Source organism: Pristiophorus japonicus, chromosome 7 (genome assembly GCF_044704955.1).
Source record: "Pristiophorus japonicus isolate sPriJap1 chromosome 7, sPriJap1.hap1, whole genome shotgun sequence".
In the NCBI taxonomy this organism is placed as follows: domain Eukaryota; kingdom Metazoa; phylum Chordata; class Chondrichthyes; family Pristiophoridae; genus Pristiophorus; species Pristiophorus japonicus.
In genome coordinates, this window is record NC_091983.1 from 151,943,599 (window position 1) to 151,964,117 (window position 20,519).

General features: G+C 46.1%; 1 protein-coding gene across 1 annotated transcript; it reads right to left on the minus strand.

Annotated features, from left to right (window-relative positions):
* Positions 1–873: 873 nt before the first annotated feature.
* LOC139266643 (ubiquitin carboxyl-terminal hydrolase 45-like) lies at positions 874–20,515 on the minus strand. The gene is made up of 4 exons (XM_070884231.1): positions 20,140–20,515; positions 17,999–18,107; positions 8,860–9,029; positions 874–981 (listed from the first exon to the last, which is right to left on the minus strand). Exons 2-4 carry the CDS (start codon positions 18,099–18,101, stop codon positions 874–876), a joined length of 381 nt encoding a protein of 126 aa, XP_070740332.1. The 5' UTR covers positions 18,102–18,107; positions 20,140–20,515.
* Between the last annotated feature and the right edge of the window lie 4 nt (positions 20,516–20,519).

The window sequence follows — 20,519 nt, forward strand, 5'->3', positions numbered from 1 at the left end:
GGAGGAGATTACAGAGGACTATCTAAGTTAATCCACTTTGCTACACTTTCCATGTATCCTTTTACATCCTTCCTTTTCAAATAGTTATCCAATTTACTTTCAAATTAAGTCACAGCCTCTGCATCAGTAGCCACTTATGGTAAATCATCCCAAGTTCAGTTCTGAAGGAAAAGACGCAAAGGCTCAATGGTTTCAGCAGGAAGAAAAGGCCAGGAAACCCTGGGATGCCAGAGCAACTACAAGTTTCTAGTTTCAGTTATGGAAAGATATACAGGTCAGATGGTCTCTGTGGGAGGAACAGACCGGCAATCGTGAGTATGCCAGAGCACCTTTTAGGTGTCAGTTGAGCAACTGAATTGTCAAAGACCTCAAATGGAAAATGGTGAAAAATGTAGAAAGAAACATAAAATAAATTGACAAAGATGTAAGCAACTTTCAAGCTTCTAGTCAACAACATTTTTTTTTCTTGCACTGGAGTTCCCTGGTAACTCAGTTAATAAATGTACAGCATTGATGATACTGGCTAATACAGGAAGGCCCTGGGTTCAATATGTGGTACAAGTGGTCTCAACAACCCCATGGCCAAGGAACAAACCATCATCTAGATTTCCCTCTCCTCATTTCTATGGACCCCTGCTGCATGTTAAAATGGGCTCATCTGTGGTGCCACCCAACGTTATTATCTGCTGACACTGCTGCAAGACGTATACCCACCATGAATCACCAACTTCAGCGAGAAGAGAAAATTAGACGTGGAGAGGGAAGAAGAGAGCCCTATAAGCTCAGTCTTTGTAACAATTATGCATAAAATTATATTACAAATTGTGATAATGAGTGAATTGCACTTATAACACCGTTATTCTTTGATTTGCCTTACCAAACAGTCCATGAGTCCAAACTGATCACAATACAGTGGGGTTCCAAGCGAGTAGTCTGGAAATGCTTCAAAGAATGCTGACCTTGTGAGTTTTGACTGCAACCCTTAGTGTAAGAGACAATATATAGTCAATCTAAAAAATGTCAAAGTTTCCTATAGTACTAGCATTAACTTACAAGTTTTAGTGTTGTCAGCATAATTCAGTAAAACATTAATAGTGGGCACGTCAATTTTTCACACTTTCACTTGAACTATGAAAACGAATTAATCCTTCCAAACTTGGTGTATGGAGAGAGCATTCCGAGCTCCTGTTTAATGCAACATTAACTTGCATTTATATAGCAATGTATAAAGGCCTCACAGTGGCTTAATCAGAGAAAAATGGATGCCGGGCCAAGGAGGAGATATTAGAAGTCATTAAAAGCTTGGTCAAAGGGTGAGTTTTAAAGGAGGAGAGTGAGCAGCAGAGGCAGAACGTTTAGGCTTTTCCAGAGCATAGGGCCCAGATGGCTGAAGGTACAGCCATCAATAGTGGGGCAAAGGGATGGGGAATGCACAAGAGTGCAGAGTTGGAGGAACGGAGAGTTCTGGGCTATGGGAGATTTCAGAGATGGAGAGTGACAAGGCCATGAAGGGATTTAAACACAAGGATGAGAATTTTAAATTTGAAGCACTGGGCATCTGAGAGCCAATGTAGGTCAGCAAGGATGAGAATCCAAGAAACTTACAGTGCAGAAGGAGGCCAATTGGCCCATTGTGCCTGCGCTGGCTCTTTAAAAGAGCAGCTGTGCTTAATTTCACCACCCCCCTCCCTTCTTTTTGTCCCTAACCCTGCATCCTCAAGTACTTATCCAGCTCCCTTTTAAAATTGGATGCGCTTATTTGTACTGCAAAAATGGGCAACAGACTCCACTCCTTATTTCTGATTGGTCCCCTTGGTGGATAAGCCACCCCCTGAAGTTTCACAGGAATGTGTCACTGGATCCGTCCATCCCAAGGTCTCACTGACTTTGCAAATTGTAACTCGATCCACTTTGACTTCCTGAAGCGACAGAGGACAGTAGTCCCTAGAAGAAAGCAAGGGCCAGCCAAAGTCCTGTATCCCAGTCCAAGTACATCTCTCCGCCAGCCAAAGTGCCTTACCCCACCCAGTCCAAGTGCATGCCTCCCCCAGCTGAAGTGCCTTACCCAAGTGCAAGTGCACACTCTCACCCACCCCATCCCCCATAGATGGGGCATTGTGTATGGATTGTTAACAGGTTTATTGGGTATGAAGTGAATAGTGACAGTGTCGTGACTTCTGGATAGCATCCACTCCAACAATATCCTTGTAGAGGGTTGGAAGAATGTAATCAGTCTTTCCTTTGTTCCCTCTCTCCCCTCCGTGTCTCTCTCTCTCTCTCTCTCTCCCCCCACCGCCCACCCCAGCCCCTCTCTCTCTCTCTCTCTCTCTCTCCCCCTTGCTCTCCCCCCCCCACCAGCCTTCCTCTTCCCCCCCCACAGCCTCCCTCTTTCCCCCCCCCACCACTCTCTCTCTCTCCCCCACCCCCCCACAGCCTCTCTCTCCAACCCCCCCCCCACAGCCTCTCTCTCCAACCCCCCCCCAGCCTTCCTCACGCTCCCCCCAGCCTTCCTCACGCTCCCCCCAGCCTTCCTCACGCTCCCCCCAGCCTCTCTCTCTCTCTCCCCCAAGCCTCTCTCACCCCCCTCCAAGCCTCTCTCTCCCTCCCAGCCTTCCTCACGCTCCCCCCAGCCTCTCTCTCTCTCGCCCCCCCAAGCCTCTCCCACCCCCCAAGCGTCTCTCTTTCCCCCCCACCCCCCCAGCCTCTCTCTCCCCCCCACCCCCCTCTCTCTCCCCCCACCCCCCAAGCCTCTCTCTCCCACCCAGCCCCCACGCCTCTCTCTCCCACCCAGCCCCCACGCCTCTCTCTCCCACCCAGCCCCCACGCCTCTCTCTCCCACCCAGCCCCCACGCCTCTCTCTCCCACCCAGCCCCCACGCCTCTCTCTCCCGCCCAGCCCCCAAGCCCCTCTCTCCCGCCCAGCCCCCAAGCCTCTCTCTCTCCCCCTCCACCCCCCAAACCTCTCTCTCCCCCCCACCCCCAAACCTCTCTCTCTCCCCTCCCACCCCCCAAGCCTCTCTCTCTCTCCCCCCCACCCCTCAAGCCTCTCTCTCTCTCCCCCCCACCCCCCAAGCCTCTCTCTCTCTCCCCCCCACCCCCCAAGCCTCTCTCTCTCTCCCCCCCACCCCCCAAGCCTCTCTCTCTCTCTCTCTCTCTCTCTCTCTCTCTCTCCCCCACCCCCCAAGCCTCTTTCTCTCTCTCTCTCTCCCCCCCACCCCCCAAGCCTCTCTCTCTCTCTCTCCCCCACCCCCAAGCCTCTCTCTCTCTCTCTCTCTCTCCCCCCCACCCCCAAGCCTCTCTCTCTCTCTCTCCCCCACCCCCCAAGCCTCTCCCCCCCCACCCCCCAAGCCTCTCTCTCTCTCTCTCTCCCACCCCCCAAGCCTCTCTCTCTCCCCCCCACCCCCCAAGCCTCTCTCCCCCCCATCCCCCAAGCCTCTCTCCCCCCCATCCCCCAAGCCTCTCTCTCTCCCCCCCACCCCCAAGCCTCTCTCTCTCCCCCCCACCCCCCAAGCCTCTCTCTCTCCCCCCCACCCCCCAAGCCTCTCTCTCTCCCCCCCCCCACCCCCCAAGCCTCTCTCTCTCTCTCCCCCACCCCCCAAGCCTCTCTCTCTCCCCCCCACCCCCCAACCTCTCTTTCCCCCCCCACCCTCTCTCCACCCCTCCAGCCCCCCTCTCTCCACCCCCCCAGCCCTTCCCCCCCCCCACCCCCCAGCTCCTCTCTCTCCCCACCCCCCAGCCCCTCTCTCTCCCCACCCCCCAGCCCCTCTCTCTCTCCCCACCCCCCAGCCCCTCTCTCTCTCCACCCCCCAGCCCCTCTCTCTCTCCACCCCCCAGCCCCTCTCTCTCTCCACCCCCCAGCCCCTCTCTCTCTCCACCCCCCAGCCCCTCTCTCTCTCCACCCCCCAGCCCCTCTCTCTCTCCACCCCCCAGCCCCTCTCTCTCTCTCCACCCCCCAGCCCCTCTCTCTCCACCCCCCAGTCCCTCTCTCTCTCCACCCCCCAGCCCCTCTCTCTCTCCACCCCCCAGCCCCTCTCTCTCTCTCTCCACCCCCCAGCCCCTCTCTCTCTCCACCCCCCAGCCCCTCTCTCTCTCCACCCCCCAGCCCCCCTCTCTCTCCAGCCCCCAGCCCCTCTCTCTCTCCACCCCCCAGCCCCTCTCTCTCTCCACCCCCCAGCCCCTCTCTCTCTCCACCCCCCAGCCCCTCTCTCTCTCCACCCCCCAGCCCCTCTCTCTCTCCACCCCCCAGCCCCTCTCTCTCTCCACCCCCCAGCCCCTCTCTCTCTCTCTCTCTCTCTCTCCACCCTCCCCCCCAGCCTCTCTCTCTCCGCCCCCACCTCCCCCCCCCAGCCTCTCTTTCTCCCCTTAGCCTCTCTCTCTCATGGCCCCTAGGCCCTCCGACTCGACCCCAGCTGCCGCCACTCGGGACTCGAGGCTCACGGGAAGCTCGGGGCCCGATTGAAGGCTCGTGGCTCGCAGCTCAGCGGGAGGCCCAGTTGGCTGGAAAAGCAGGCTTGCGGAGGAGCAGCAGCCCGCCACCATCAGACGCAGGCTGGGCGGGGGTGGTGGGGGGAGAAGTAAGGCGGGGGGGGGGGGGGGGCTGGGGAAGAGAAAAGAGTCGGAGCCTCAGGTCCTGTTTCTGGCACCATGTGGATGGAATGATTCGGCTGGGAGGGGGGGGCGGAGCTTAACAGGGGGCGGGGCTGGACAGATACCTGTCTGTCAAAAAAAGTACAATACAAATAGTTAGTCCCTTCAAAACTACTTATGGAATCAGTTTCCACCACTTTTTCAGGTAGAGTGTTCCAAACCTCAGCAACTCTTCACCTCTCCTCTAAATCTTTTGCCAATTATTTTAAATCCATCACCTCTGATTACTGAGCCACTCGCCAGAGGGAATAGTTTTTCTCTATCAAAACCTCTCAACATCTTGAAAACCTCTATTAAGGTTGCCTCTTAACCTTCTCTGTTCCAAAGAGAACAGTCCTCACTTTTCCAACCTCTCCTCATAACTGAACTTCCTCATCCTTAGTAGCATTCTGGTAAACTTCCTCTGCATCCTTTCTGTTATGTATGTAAACATTATAACTGTGTAAGACTTGCCACCAGAGTACGCACCTGTTGGAGGCCCATGGGTCACCTGCACACCTCATGCAAGCGGGTATAAAAGTTTGTCTGCCATGCTGCTTTGGCACACTGGAGTTTTATTAAAGAGACTAAGGTCACATCAGTTTAAGCTTACAGTACTCAGTCCTGTGGAGTTATTCTAAACATAACACTTTCTAAGACCTGTACCTCTTTCCTGAAGTGTGGTGCCCAGAATTGTCCACAATATTCCAACTGAGGCCCAGCCAGTGATTTATAAAGTTCGAGCATGATCTCTTTGCTTATATATTCTGTGCCTCTATTCATAAACACAAGTACCCATATGCTTTTTTTAAACACTTTATCAACTTGCCCTGCCACCTTTGAGGATGTGTGTATATGAACACCAAGGTCTCTCTCCTCAACCACACTTTTCAAAATTGTGCCATTTATAATATACTGTCTTTTCATTAGTCCTCCCAAAATGCATTACTTCACACTTCTCCGCACTGAACTCCATCTCCCATGCTTCTGCCCATTTCACCATTCTGTCTGTCATCCTGAAGTCTACAACTATCCTCATCACTATTTACTCTGTTGTCAAGTTTTGTATTATCTGCAAACTTTATAATGCTGCTCCCTATAACCAAGTCTAGGTAGTTTACAAAAACAGAAATGTAATAAATGCAAAACTGGCCCTTGGGAAACACCACTGCAAACTAACTCCCAGTCTGAAAAACATCCATCATCACCCTCTGCTTCCTGTCACTGAGCCAACTCTGTATCCATACCACCACTTTCCTCAATTCCATGGGCTTCCATCTTCTTAACAAGCCTCCTGAGTGGCACTCTGATGAATGCCTTTCTAAAGTCCATATATACATCTACTGCACTACATCGATCAACCTTCTGTTACCTCATCAAAGATTTCAACCAAGTTAGTCAGACACAATTTGTCTTGAACAAATCCTCTCCTTGATTAACCCATGATTTTCCAGTGAAAGTTTATTTTGTCTCTGATAATGGTTTCTGATCTCAGATGTTCGGCTGCCTGGCCTTCAGTTTCCTGTTTTATCCCTCCCCTCTTTCTTGAAACTCTCCAGCACTACTGCTGTCTCCAATGAGGATTGATAGATTGTAACCAATGTCTCTGCTATCTCTACTGTTGCTTCAGTCAGCAACCTAGGATGCATTCCTTCTGGACCATGTAACTTAACAACTTTCAGTAATGCTAATTTTTTTAGTATGTCTGCTCTATCTATTACTATCCTGTCCATAATTTCCTTCTCTTTTAGTGTAACCTTCCTTTGTGAAGACAGATGCAAAGTATTCATTTTGTGCTTCAGCCATATCCTCTGTCTCTCCATGAAGATTTCTCTTTGAGTACATGGGATGATGGGCAAGTGGGACTTAGTGTAGGATGGGATATAGGCAGAAGAGTTTTGGATAATCTAAAATTTACTGAGCGTGGAAATTGGGAGGTCAGTCAGGAGACCATTGAAATAGTCATGGTATGGAGTAGGGTTACAGCAACGGATGGGCTAAAGCAGGTGATGCAACAGGTGGACATAGGCTGTCTTTGTGATGGAGAAGATAGCAGGTTGAAATCTCAGCTCGGGGTCGAATTGAAGGTTGAGGTTGCGAACAGGTTGGTTCAACCTGGCACAATGGCCAGGGAGGGAGGTGGAATCAATCAATAGCAAGCATACGAAGTTTGTGGAAGGGGCTGAAGATTATGCCTTCAGTCCTCCCAAAGTTTAACTGGAGGAAATTGCGGATCATTGAAGACTGGATGTTAGACAAGCAGTCCGATAACAGAGGCAGTAAAGAGAGATGATGGAGAGGTAGAGTAGGGTATCATGAGCATGCATGTGGAAGCTAACCCATGTTTTGAGTGAGATGGAGAACGCAAGAAAATAAGAAATAGCAGGAATAGGCCATTCGGCCCTTTGAGCCTGCTTCACAATTCACTAAGATCATGGCTCATCATTTACCTTAACTCCACCTTTCCACACCATCCCCATGATATTCAAAAATCTATCTATCTCTGTCTTGAATATACTCAACGACTGAACAGCCACAGCCGTCTGGGGTAGAGAATTCCAAAGATTCACAACAATTTGAGTGAAGAAATTTCTCATCTTAATTCTAAATGGTTGGCCTCTTATTCTGAGACTGTGACCCCTAGTTCTCAACTCCCCAGCCTGAGGAAACATCCATCCAGCATCTACCCTGTCAAGCCCCTTAAGAATTTTATATGTTTCAATGAAATCACTTTTCATTCTTCTAAACTCTAGAGAACAGCACAGATCTTGGCGAATGGGAAAGATGCAAAGAACAGCAAAGGGTCACAAAACAGATAGTAAGAGCTACAAAAAGGGAACATGAAAAGAAATTTGCAAGGGATATCAAAATTTACACACACAATTTTTACAATTACATTAGGAAAAAGAGTGTAGACAGGAGCAACGTAACCCCTTAAAAACTGATATCGATGATACTGTCAATGATAAGAAGAAAATGGCAGACATGTTAAATAATTTCTTTGCATCAGTAGTTACAGTAGAAAAGGAGGATAGCATGCTGCAAATCTCAAAGAAACAAATACTGAAGCAGGGACAGGGACGCAATAAAATTATAGTAAGTAAAATAACAGTAATTAAGAAAATTATGTCACTAATCCCCAGGACTAGATGGTTTCCATCCCAGAGTTTTAAAGGAAGTTGGTGAGTGCATTGCAGATGCTCCAGCTAAAATCTTCCAAAGCTCTCTCAATTCAGGAACCGTTCCTTTAGATTGGAAAATTGCTCATGTCACTCTGCTATTTAAAAATGGCGAGAGGGGGAAAACAGGGTATTATCGACCAGTTAGCCTAAGATTTTGTTGTCGGGAAATTACTAGAATTTATAATTAAGGATAGGGTGACTGAACACCTCAAAAACTTTCAGCTGATCAAAGAACCAGCATGGATTTGTGAAACGTAGGTCATGCCTGATAAACCTGATTGAATTTTTTGAGGAAGTGACCAAAGTAATGGACAGGAGAATGTCTATTAATATGGAGTTCCAAAAGACATTTGATGAAAGACCGTTAACGAAGCTAGAAGCCCATGGAATTGAAGGCAAATTATTGACCTTGGTAGCAAATTGGCTGAGTGGCAAGAGACAGAGAATAGGGATAATAGGTTGGTACTCTAATTAGCAGGGTGAGAGTATTGGTGTCCCACAGGGATGTGTGTTGGGGCCTCAACTATTCACAGTATTTATTAATGACTTAGATGACGACATAGAAAGTCATATATCCAAATTTGCCAAATGACACAAAGATAGGTGGCATTGTAGGCAATGTCAAACAATTATAACCATGTTACAGTAAGCATCACTATCATTTAACTAAGTTAAAAGTAAGTTATTCTAACCTTGCATAGGTCATAAGTGATGTCACAATGACAATACCTCATGTACTGCTTGGCACCCTACCAAGGGCATTCACATGTTGGAGGGCATTGAAAGAAAGATAACAAGGAATGATTTCAGGACTTCAGGCTCTAAATTATCAAGAACTACTTACAAAACCAAGCTGAGCATGATGGAGTCAATGATGGTATGGGTTGTAATGGTATGTAGAAGGAATAGGTTTGATGGGCCGAATGGCCTTTACTTATTTCATGCTTGGTTATCCTCTAAACTGAACTTTCAATTACAAGTTAATTCCCTATGAAGGGAACAAAGTTGTAGACCGAAATAAAATATTACAACAATTTAGATATGTTACTTACCTGATAACCACATTTCAGACACATCCAAACATTTGGTGAAATGTCAGGCTCTTCATCATGTGCTTTCAAACTTTTGGCACATTCTGCACAAACTGACCAATGGTTCTGAGTAACTGCCTTCTTCACTTGGATCAGATCCACTGCTTTGCCAATATGTTGGCAGGCAGAGCCTAAAAATTATATATATGATTTAGAAAGTAGGCAGCAAATCTACTTTATCTCAATTTTGCTTTGACTTAGTTTGTAGCAAGGGTGAAATATACGTATAGGATGCCAATCTTAAATTGTACACTCTGCGGCTTGGAGGTTAGATTTATTTTTAAACGAGTTAAGCAATGACAGGTTAAATGTTTGCTTTCTCTAATAATCTTAAACATTATTTAAAACACGACTGCAGTACTCATCAAAGCTTCTATTTCGGTATCAATTTATGGCAATTATGTATCCTTTCTTACGTCCTACATTGGTTCAGTATCTTTTGCAATAGAATAAGTAAGGCAACACAACATTTATTTCTCCACAGGGAAAGACTCAGTTTTGACTCATTACTCCTTTTATCTTCTTGGGACACTTGGGTGCAAACCATGGGATCTTTGAGCCACATATAAAGTTTAAAATCAATATTCCTATTCATTTGTATCTATTTTAATATGTGAATACTACAGATCTTGGTGTTCTGATTTAAAATGTATCCACCACCAATAAGGCAATAGTGCCAGGATCAGCCCTTTCCAAATCTTCACACAATCAAAATTCAAACAGGGCAACCTGGTAGTAAAAATACAGCACAAAAACAACCTAGTCGCCTAATGTACAGAGCACAAAAGCTAGAAATGGCCCACTTTGGACACCACTACAGTAGTTGCATTTTTAATTTTGAATACTCAGTTTATCACACAATGGCCTAAAATGATGTACATGTTGGTGGTGTGGTTTATATAGCAAAGGATAAATTCATCAACAAAGACCAATTTTTCCTTCAGATTTCTAGACACTGGGACAAATACATGAAACAACATTGCATCTAATTTTGTGCCACTAAAATTATACCATGAGCGGTGTACTATAGGAGTATTGTAAGGGCAAATCATTCCAAGTCTGTAGGTTGCATTTGTTATGTATTGAATAAAGAGTCTGACCAGATTCTGTGAGCTCAAAGTAAGATGTGACCGTAGTCCTTTATTACAGGTCTCCAAAGTGCCTCTCCAGCCTGTGAAGCCTCCTTATGTACAGGTGCTCCCAAGGGATTGTGGGATCCCTTGGGACTCCAGGGGATGAGCCTTCTGATGGTTAAACAAGGTATTTACAGGTTTACATACATATCAATAGTATAACTAATTACAGTGAGAGTCGATCTGGTGCCTTTCTTTCCCTGGTCGATCGTTTCGGTGAGTCATTTGTTGGGCCCTCGCTGGGCTGCTGTGCTGCCTGGTGTGGTGAGTCTTGCTGGGCTGCTGCGGGTGATGGGTTCTGCTTTGTGGTCAACCGTTCTGTCGGTTGCCACTGTTGTGTATGTTGGAGGGTCAAAAAAGGTAGAGTCTATTGTGGGTTGCTCTGGATAGTCCGTGAATCTGAGTTTGGTTTGGTCCAAGTGTTTCCTGTAGGTGAGTCCATTTGAAAGTTTGATCAGAAACACCCTACTCCCCTCTTGGCCACGACAGTGCCGGGAAGCCACTTGGGACCTTGTCCATAGTTCAACACAAATACAGGATCATTATTCTCGATTTTGCATGACACATTTGCGCGATCATGATATGTATTCTGTTGAAGCCGCCTGCTCTCTACCTGTTCATGTAGATCAGGGTGGATTAACGAGAGCCTTGTCTTAAGTGCCCTTTTCACGAGCAGTTCAGCGGGGGGAACCCCAGTGAGCGAGTGGGGTGTTGTGCAGTAACTAAGCAGGACTTGGGATAAGCGAGTCTGCAGTGAGCCTTCAGTTACTCTCTTCAAGCTCTGCATGATTGTTTGCACTGCTCTCTCTGCCTGACCACTGGATGCTGGTTTACACGGGGCAGATGTGATATGTTTGATCCCATTACGGGTCATGAACTCTTTGAACTCGGCACTGGTGAAGCACAGCCCATTGTCACTCACAAGGACGTCAGGCAGGCCGTGCGTGGCAAACATGGCCCACAGGCTTTCAATGGTGGCAGTAGACGTGCTTGCAGACATTATCTCGCATTCAATCCATTTGGAGTAGGCATCTACAACCACTGGAAACATTTTTCCCAAGAACAGGCCTGCATAGTCGACATGGACCCTAGACCACGGTTTGGAGGGCCAAGACCATAAACTTAGTGGCGCCTCCCTGCGTGCATTGCTTAACTGTGAACATGTGTTACATTTGAGCACACAGGACTCTAAGTCCGCATCGATACCGGGCCACCACACGTGGGATCTGGCTATCGCTTTCATCATTACAATGCCTGGGTGGGTACTGTGGAGATCACTAATGAAAGTGTCCCTGCCCTTTTCTGGTAGCACCACCCGATTACCCCACGGAAGGCAGTCTGCCTGTATAGACATTTCATCTTTGCGCTGCTGGTACTGCTTTATCTCTTCCTGCATTTCTAACGGTACACTGGATCAGCTCCCGTGGAGCACAGTTTTTTTTACTAAGGACAGTAAGGGGCCCTGGCTCGTCCAGGTTCTAATCTGTCGGGCGGTAACAAGTGATTGCTCACTCTAGAATGCTTCCATTACCATAACTAAATCTGCAGGCTGTGCCATCTCCACCTCTGTGGTGGGCAATGGCAGTCTACGAAGAGCATCGGCACAGGTTTCTGTGCCTGGCCTGTGGCGTATGGCGTAGTTGTATGTGGACAACGTGAGCGCCCATCTCTGGATACGGGCCGATGCATTCGTATTTATCCCCTTACTTTCAGAAAAGAGGGATATCAATGGCTTATGGTCAGTTTCCAACTCAAACTTGAGCCCAAACAGATATTGATGCATTTTTTTTACCCCATAAACACACTCATGGCGCTTCTTTTTCGATCATGCTGTAGGCCCTCTCAGCCTTAAGACAGACTTCTGGATGCATAAGCAACCGGTTGCAATTTCCCAGATTCATTAGTTTATTGCAATACACACCCAACACCATATGACGACGCATCACATGCTAGTACCAAACGTTTACATGGATCATACAACACAAGCAATTTGTTTGAGCATAACAGTTTTCTAGCTTTTACAAATGTATTTTCTTGGCTTTTACCCCATACCCATTCATCTCCTTTATGCAGTAAAGAGTGCAGTGGTTCTAACAGTGTGCTAAGACCCGGTAAGAAGTTACCAAAGTAGTTCAGGAGTCCTAGAAACAACCGCAGCTCTGTCACTTTGTGGTCTCGGTGCGTTCTCGATTGCCTCAGTCTTCGAATCGGTGGGCCTGATGCCGTCCGCCACGATTCTTCTCCCCAGGAACTCCACTTCAGGTGCCAGGAAAATGCACTTTGAGCGTTTTAACCGGAACCCCACGCGATTAAGCCGACTAAGAACCTCCCCCAGGTTCTGCAAATGCTCGATGGTGTCCCGACCTGTAACCAAGATGTCGCCTGGAAGACCACGGTGCGTGGGACCGACTTCAGTAAGCTTTCCATGTTTCTCTGGAATATCGCCACGGCTGATCGAATCCCAAACGGGCATCTGTTGTAAATGAAGAGACCTTTGTGCGTGTTGATGCAGATGAGGCCCTTCGATGATTCCTCCAGCTCCTGCGTCATGTAGGCCAAAGTCAAGACCAGCTTCGTAAATGTTTTTCCTCCCGCCAGCGTCGCAAATAGGTCGTCTGCCTTTGGTAGTGGGTATTGATCCTGCAGGGAGAAACGATTGATAGTTACTTTGTAATCACGAATCTCTCATCATGTACGGTACCGCTCTCACCTTGTGATGGATGAGTCGCGCCCCCGGAATCAGGTGGATCTGCACTTTTGCTCCTTGGAACTTCCCGATGCCTGGTTCAAACAGCGAGGGGAACTTGTTTAGGACCTGGGCACATGATGTGTCGTCGACGGACAAGAGCACTCGGACGTCGTTCCAGTTCCAGCGTATCTTCCCTAGCCAGCTCCTGCCAAGCAGCGTGGGGCTATCACCCGGTACCACCCAGAGTGGTAACGTGTGCACAGCTCCATCGTAGGAGACCTTTACAGTAGCACTGCCGATTACAGGAATCAGTTCCTTTGTGTACGTTCTCAGCATTTTCAGAACCTGGGGGAGGTTCTTAGTCGGCTTAATCGCGTGGGGTTCCGGTTAAAACGCTCAAAGTCCGTTTTCCTGGCACCTGAAGTGGAGTTCCTGGGGAGAAGAATCGCAGCGGACGACATCAGGCCCACCGATTCGAAGAATGGGAGCCAGGACAGGCCTTGAGGCCTTGCTGCACCACAATTTATCAAGAGTCTTTTTGCTCATAATGGACTGGCTTGCGCCCGTGTCCAGCTTCACTGACACCGGTAGTCCATTTAATTCAACCTTCAGCATTATCGGGGGACACTTTGTAGTAAATGTGTGCCCCCCTTATACCTCTGCCTCCTCGGTCTGAGGCTCTGGTTCATCGTGATCCACCGTCGATCTGTCCTCCTCTGCAACATGGTGGTTTCCAGGATTAGCAGGGTTTGCTGCTCGTCTGCACATACATTGGAGATGTGCCATTTCTCCACAGCCCTTGCAATTGTATCCTTTGAAGCGGCATGAATGGAAGCGATGATCACCCTCGCAGCGCCAACAAGGTGTTAATGGCCTTGCATTCACCACCCTTGATGGTGGACTCAGACATCTGCGGACGTGCAGCTGCAGGCATGTGAGGCCTGCCCTGTACGTTACAATTCGAAAACAACATTACTTTGTTCACAGTACTTGTAGCAGCACTCGTGTACTGAGAGATTGGTTTGGGATCGTCACTGGTGGCGATGAACACCTGGGCTATCGCTATGGCTTTACTTAAGGTTGGGATCTCTACAGTCAAAAGTTTGCGAAGTATTACTTCATGGCCAATGCCAAATACAAAGAAGTCCCTGAGCATGTGCTCCAAGTGTCCTTCAAATTCGCAATGTCCTGCAAGGCGTCTTAGCTCGGCGACGTAGCTTGCCACTTCCTGGCCTTCAGACGTGCAGAACCGGTACCTCGCCATGAGAACGCTTTCCTTCAGGTTTAGATGCTCCCGGACCAGTGTGCACAAATCATCATATGACTTCTCTGTGGGTTTCGCTGGAGCAAGCAGATTTTTCATGAGGCCATATGTTGGCGCCCCGCAAACGGAAAGGAGGATCGCCCTTCGTTTGACAGCGTTCACTTCTCCTTCCAGCTAGTTGGCCACGAAGTATTGGTCGAGTCGCTCCACGAAGGTTTCCCAATCATCTTCCTCCGAAAATTTCTCCAGGATGCCCACTGTTCTCTGCATCGTTGCGGTGGGGTTCATCATCTGTATCTCATCGCCAGTTGTTATGTATTGAACAAAGAGTCTGACCAGATACGGTGAGCTCAAAGTAAGGTGTGACCGTAGTCCTTTATTACAGGTCTCCAGAGTGCCTCTCCCGCCTGTGAGGTCTCCTTATGTACAGGTGCTCCCAAGGGATTGTGTGATCCCTTGGGACTCCAGGGGGGTGAGCCCTCTGGTGGTTAAACAAGGTATTTACAGGTTTCCATAGATAACAGCATTATACTGTGGTATGGAATAAAGTACTGGTCTTAAATTACATACATGTAGTAGCAGCACAGGCAAGCCTCTTCAGAATCTTCTGGGTCATGTAGCTATCCCCTGGCATTATTTTACAAACATATTATTTCTGGGAAGTGTCGGGTATTTCAATTTGCATCTGTACCAAAGAATACTAACTCATATCGCAATTGGATATATGGGAATCGAAATACTGCATATGAATAAACATAGGAATATAGAAAATAGGTGCAGGAGTAGGCCATTCGGCCCTTCGAGCCGGCACCATCATTCAATAAGATCATGGCTGATCATTCACCTCAGTACCCCTTTCCTGCTTTCTCTCCATATCCTTTAGCCTTGATCCCTTTAGCCGCAAGGGCTATATCTAACTCCCTCTTAAATATATCCAATGAACTGGCATCAACAACTCTCTGCGGTAGAGAATTTCACAGGTTAACAACTTTCTGAGTGAAGAAGTTTCTCCTCATCTCAGTCCTAAATGGTTTACCCCTTATCCTTAGATTGTGTATCCTGGTTCTGGACTTCCCCAACATTGGGAACATTCTTCCTGCAACTAACCTGTCCTGTCCAGTCCCGTCAGCATTTTATATGTTTCTATGAGATCGCCTCTCATCTTCTAAACTCCAGTGAATACAGGCCCAGTCGATCCAGTCTCTCCTCATATGTCAGTCCTGCCATCCAGGGAATCAGTCTGGTGAACCTTCGCTGCACTCCCTCAATAGCAAGAACGTCCTTCCTCAGATTAGGAGACCAAAACTGAACACAATCTTCCAGGTGAGGCCTCACTAAGGCCCTGTACAACTGCAGTAAGACCTCCCTGCTCCTATACTCAAATCCCCTAGCTATGAAGACCAACATACCATTTGCCTTCTTCACCACCTGCTGTACCTGCATGCCAACCTTCAATGACTGATGTACCATAACACCCAGGTCTCGTTGCACCTCCCCTTTCCCTAATCTGCTGCCATTCAGATAATATTCTGCCTTGGTTTTTTGCCACCAAAGTGGATAACCTCACATTTATCCACATTATACTGCATCTGCCATGCATTTTCCCACTCACCTAACCTGTCCATTTCACCCTGCAGTCTCTTAGCGTCCTCCTCAAAGCTCACACCGCCACCCAGCTTAATATCACCTGCAAACTTGGAGATATTGCACTCAATTCCTTCATCTAAATCAGTAATGTATATTGTAAATAGCTGAGGTCCCAGCACTGAGCCCTGCGGCACCCCACTAGTCACTGCCTGCCATTCTGAAAAGGAGCCGTTTATCCCGACTCTCTGCTTTCTGTCTGCCAACCAGTTCTCTATCCACGTCAGTACAATACCCCCAATACCATGTGCTTTAATTTTGCACACCAATCTCGTGTGTGGGACCTTGTCAAAACCTTTTGAATGTCCAAATACACCACATCCATTGGTTCTCCCTTGTCCACTCTACTAGTTACATCCTCAAAAAATTCTAGAAGATTTGTCAAGCATGATTTCCCTTTCATAAATCCATGCTGAGTTGGACCGATCCTGTCACTGATTTCCAAATGCGCTGCTATTTCATCTTTAATAATTGATTCCAACATTTTCCCCACTACTGATGTCAGGCTAACCGGTCTATAATTACCCGTTTTCTTTCTCACTCCTTTTTTAAAAAGTGGTGTTACATTAGCTACCCTCCAGTCCATAGGAACTGATCCAGTGTCGATAGACTGTTGGAAAATGATCACCAATGCATCCACTATTTCTAGGGCCACTTCTTTAAGTACTCTGGGATGCAGACTATCAAGCTCTGGGGATTTATCGGCCTTCAATCGCATCAATTTCCAGAACACAATTTCCCTCGTAATAAGGATTTCCTTCAGTTCCTCCTCCTCACTAGACCCTCGGTCCCCTCGTATTTCCAGAAGGTTATTTGTGTCTTCCTTCGTGAAGACAGAACCAAAGTATTTGTTCAACTGGTCTGCCTTTTCTTTGTTCCCCATTATACATTCACCTGAATCTGATTGCAAGACACCTACGTTTGGTTCAAAAAATATAAACATGTCATCACCTTTCAGTACTTTAGGAACTATTTACTACTTTGACCTTTTTACAGAAGTGCAAGAGAACACTTTTGTTTACACCCTCAGAAAAGCAATTATAAAAGAACTGAATTAAATAAAATCTATTTGTATGGAGAATTAACCAGGACTCCCTCACCAAGATTGTGGCCAATCATTACATTTATTTCATGAAATTAGTTTTGGTCATATATTAGGAACATCTTTGAGTTACTGAAAGATTAATCAAGATGATACCACTAACTAGATGAGCTGGTTACAGTTATTTTAGACCAAGCTGTAGTAATTATAAATCATGGCAAGTCAGAGATGATCTTTTACTGATTTTAGGTGTTTGCCACAAAGAGTTGCCACCTGGCTTGTTTTTTCACCAGTCCAACTGAATTTTCAAAATATCAATGAATTTATTGGGCATGATTAAATTAAAACCAGACATTGTATGATCAATTAAACCAATCAACTGATGACAATTTCATAAACCTAGTTGGACCAGTGAAAATCCAGCTAGATATCACCGTGGCCACAAATGGGAATTTTTCAAATCATATTTGTCAATGTCTTATTACAGCATTAAATATTTTTTTCAAATCAGCATACAGTCCTCCCAGACAGTAGGATAAGGACCATTCTGTGGGAAAGGAGGAAGTTGACCATACAATTTTCACCTTGTTTATAATTTTCTATTCGCAGATGCTGATTGAAATACACAGCAGGCCAATCAATTTCTGTTTTTATTTTAAAGTCTGTCACTCCAAAGCAACAATAATCGAACAAACTGGCTATTACGCAAAACACAACTGCAAGAGCATTATACTTGTATCATCATGCCACATACAAACTTGCTGAGTTAAAACCTTTCAAGTGCCATAGTCCTTTAAACATGCATAGCTAAATTATTAACCATTAATGCCAAAAAGCTGCCTATAGAACAACGGATAGACATTAGTGTAGGTTTTAATTGAATCATGCCCAATAAATTAACTGGCATTTTGAAAATTCAGTTGGTGGAAAAACAAGCCAGGTGACAATTCTTTGTGGCACACTGAGATTACTGTAAACAAGTACAGGTAAGAGCTAAGAATGTGTATATTGGTACATCATATATTTTCAAAATATGGATTCGCCAGATGAAAAAAACAATTTGGCACAAGTTCTTAAGTTGCCGTGAATTATTCAAGCATAATTTTTTTTAAACTCTATTCGCGCTTATAATGAACATTCCATTATATTTTATACTGACTGTGCTTCCTGTTTAATTAGCTATCAAGCACCTATTCCACCTAAAATATAATGGAACTTTTATTAAATTCCCATTATCCACAATTATCTACAATTTTACAAATCTACCCAAAAAGAACCTTCCCAACCAGAAAGGTATTACTATTATAAAAACAAAAACTATGTCTTACCCGAGACTTCATCAGATGAATCTTCATCTTGAGGCTTTTCAGGCCTTCTGCTTTTCTTTGTCATTTCACCATTACTTCGGGAGAATGGGTCTTTTACCCGCATCTGTCACTGATAATATAACATGCTGCATAAGTAACTTTACAAGAATGAACTAGTACAACAGTTGTAAGACTGAACGTTAATAACTTGTAAACTTTTTAAAATGAAGAAACTAAGGGCTGGATGTACAAGGGGTTTGCGACCGGGCGACGCAGATTGCGCTACCGTCCAAGTTTCGGCACTCACCCAACCCTTATACCGCAGCCAGAACACCGGTCCTGCCAGCAGCGGAAAGTTGGAAAACTTGCAAAAAAAGTAAGTTAAAATTTTTCTTTTTAAATTTTTTTGCAGCGATTTGTTGGCTAAGGGACTTGGTAATGTTTTTTGAATTTGTTTTTACCCCTCCCAAGGCCTCTCTCGCAGCGCTCCTGGCCCCCCACTAAAGTTGGCGAGGATCGCCTTTTTGCACCATGAAAATAATGCAACGCCTTCCTTTGTGCAGACCCCAAGGGCTAAAAGTTAGGCCGTAAATTGGTAACGCAGCGAAAACGTTAACATAAGCGATACGTGAAAATTTTCGCCCAAAAACCCCAAAATTCAGCCCAATGACCCAGAGTATAGGACAAGCTTAAAGTCAAAAGAATTAAGGGGGCTTCAAGCCGCAGATTTTCAAGAATGACAGAACAAAATGATTCTGAGGGTCATTTTCGTCTTCACCTTTGGCAGTAAAGCGGCAAGGTGGATCATCTATATGCCTCCATTACAACTGTGATTATTGTATTCCAAAGTGCTGAGTGATAGAAGCCCCAGTTAATATGGAAGTGTGGCTTAAGCTCAAAGATATTCAGAAATACATTATATTCGTACTCAGTGCAATGTTTGAACAACACTTGTATTAACTGTCGCACAAATCAGCTCTACAAGTATACAATACTGCCGCACGGAAAAGCCAATATGTTTATCAGTGTTTTCATAAAACAAATACATATAGAACGATTAGATCTCTTGTGACAAATAAAAATAAACAGTTGCAGGTGTTGCTCAAGGCAGTCTGGGACCTCTGGTCTTGCAGTGGCCAAACTTGTCAAGAATTTGCAAATTTACTGAACCATCTATGATGTGACTGGCATGAGGTATTACACACATTACTGAAAACAAGAGATAAAGATGTCTATGATTTTTTTTTCCAGGTTTCAGTGCCTAGTTTTAGGATTTTTTTTGTTAACATCAAATCAGATGATTTATCAGTTTTCATATCAAGAGAAAGTTTTAAAAAATCGGTGCAAAATCAGGTGCAAACCAGAAAGCCTGGAAACACAAACATTAAAACCAGGAAGAGTGTTAGGTGAGTTGGGGGAGGGGAGCGTAAATTTTGTTTCTGAGTATTGGACTTTTATTTTGCTCTAATACGAGAATTAAAAGTTTGTTGTACAAATACATCAAGAAATTAATTTCATGGAGCATGATTGCTGATCTTTCCAATGGTAATTTAAATAAATATGTGGAGGGGGTTGATAAATTTAGCCCACAAACTTTAAGAAATTCAATGAGCTGCAACCTGGAACTGGAACCATGGCAATTTGCACCCAATAACTGCCACGGAGTTTCCGGTGGCATTTTACCAGAAAATAAAATATCTGCTACAAGTGATATTTAGTAAAAAAAAAAGTACTGCTGCTTCATAATTTCTGTTACCATCTCGTCACCGTGACGTTACTTCATAGCAACCCCCTCCATGCAAAATTTAATTTGCGTATCAAAGTAAATTGCTGTTCTTCTGACAGTTCTCAAGTCAACACAAATAACAACCCATTTGGACGAGGTACCACTATAAATCAATGTACCAAAGCAACCAGGGTTAAATTAATGAAATCAATCAGAATTGGATCTAACGGGAACTCGGTTGGTATAAATGGTGCACGCCAAACAACGTTAGATTTATCCGCAATGTTGCGTTCATGGGAGACTATTCTGACGTTGCAGTTTATCTAAAGCCGGTTGCTCGATGGTTTTCTTCGCACTGTAGGAATTTCAGTGGACGCGGGGCCTTGCTCTCGGGCTTTCGCACATTTAGTGAAGTGTCAGCAGCTCAGTCTGTCACCTTTTAAATATCGCTGATCGGCTGTCCCGCACAGAAACACAGCCTCCAGGGGACCAGGCAGCCCGCGAGCGACACTTGGCCTCCTCTCGCTCCCGGGATCCGAGTTTGTCGTTCAGCGCTATGGGGGCGTGTGGACACCGGAGCCCGCTTTCGGCGTCAGCAGCCGCCGTCCTCGAAACGCTTTCCAAAGAGGGGTGGGCGCTCGGTTCCAAGTCAAATGGCAAAGTTTGCGGGGACGCGCTATTCGGGGCCGGTGTCTCGGCCTCTCGCTTCCTTCCAGCAGGTTCGATGTGAAGAACCCGGCGGCTGAGCTCCTACTCTCGCGCGAACCGGAAACCCAGTTGCTGGCGAAAGCCGACTCGCCAGCAGCGAACCTCCGC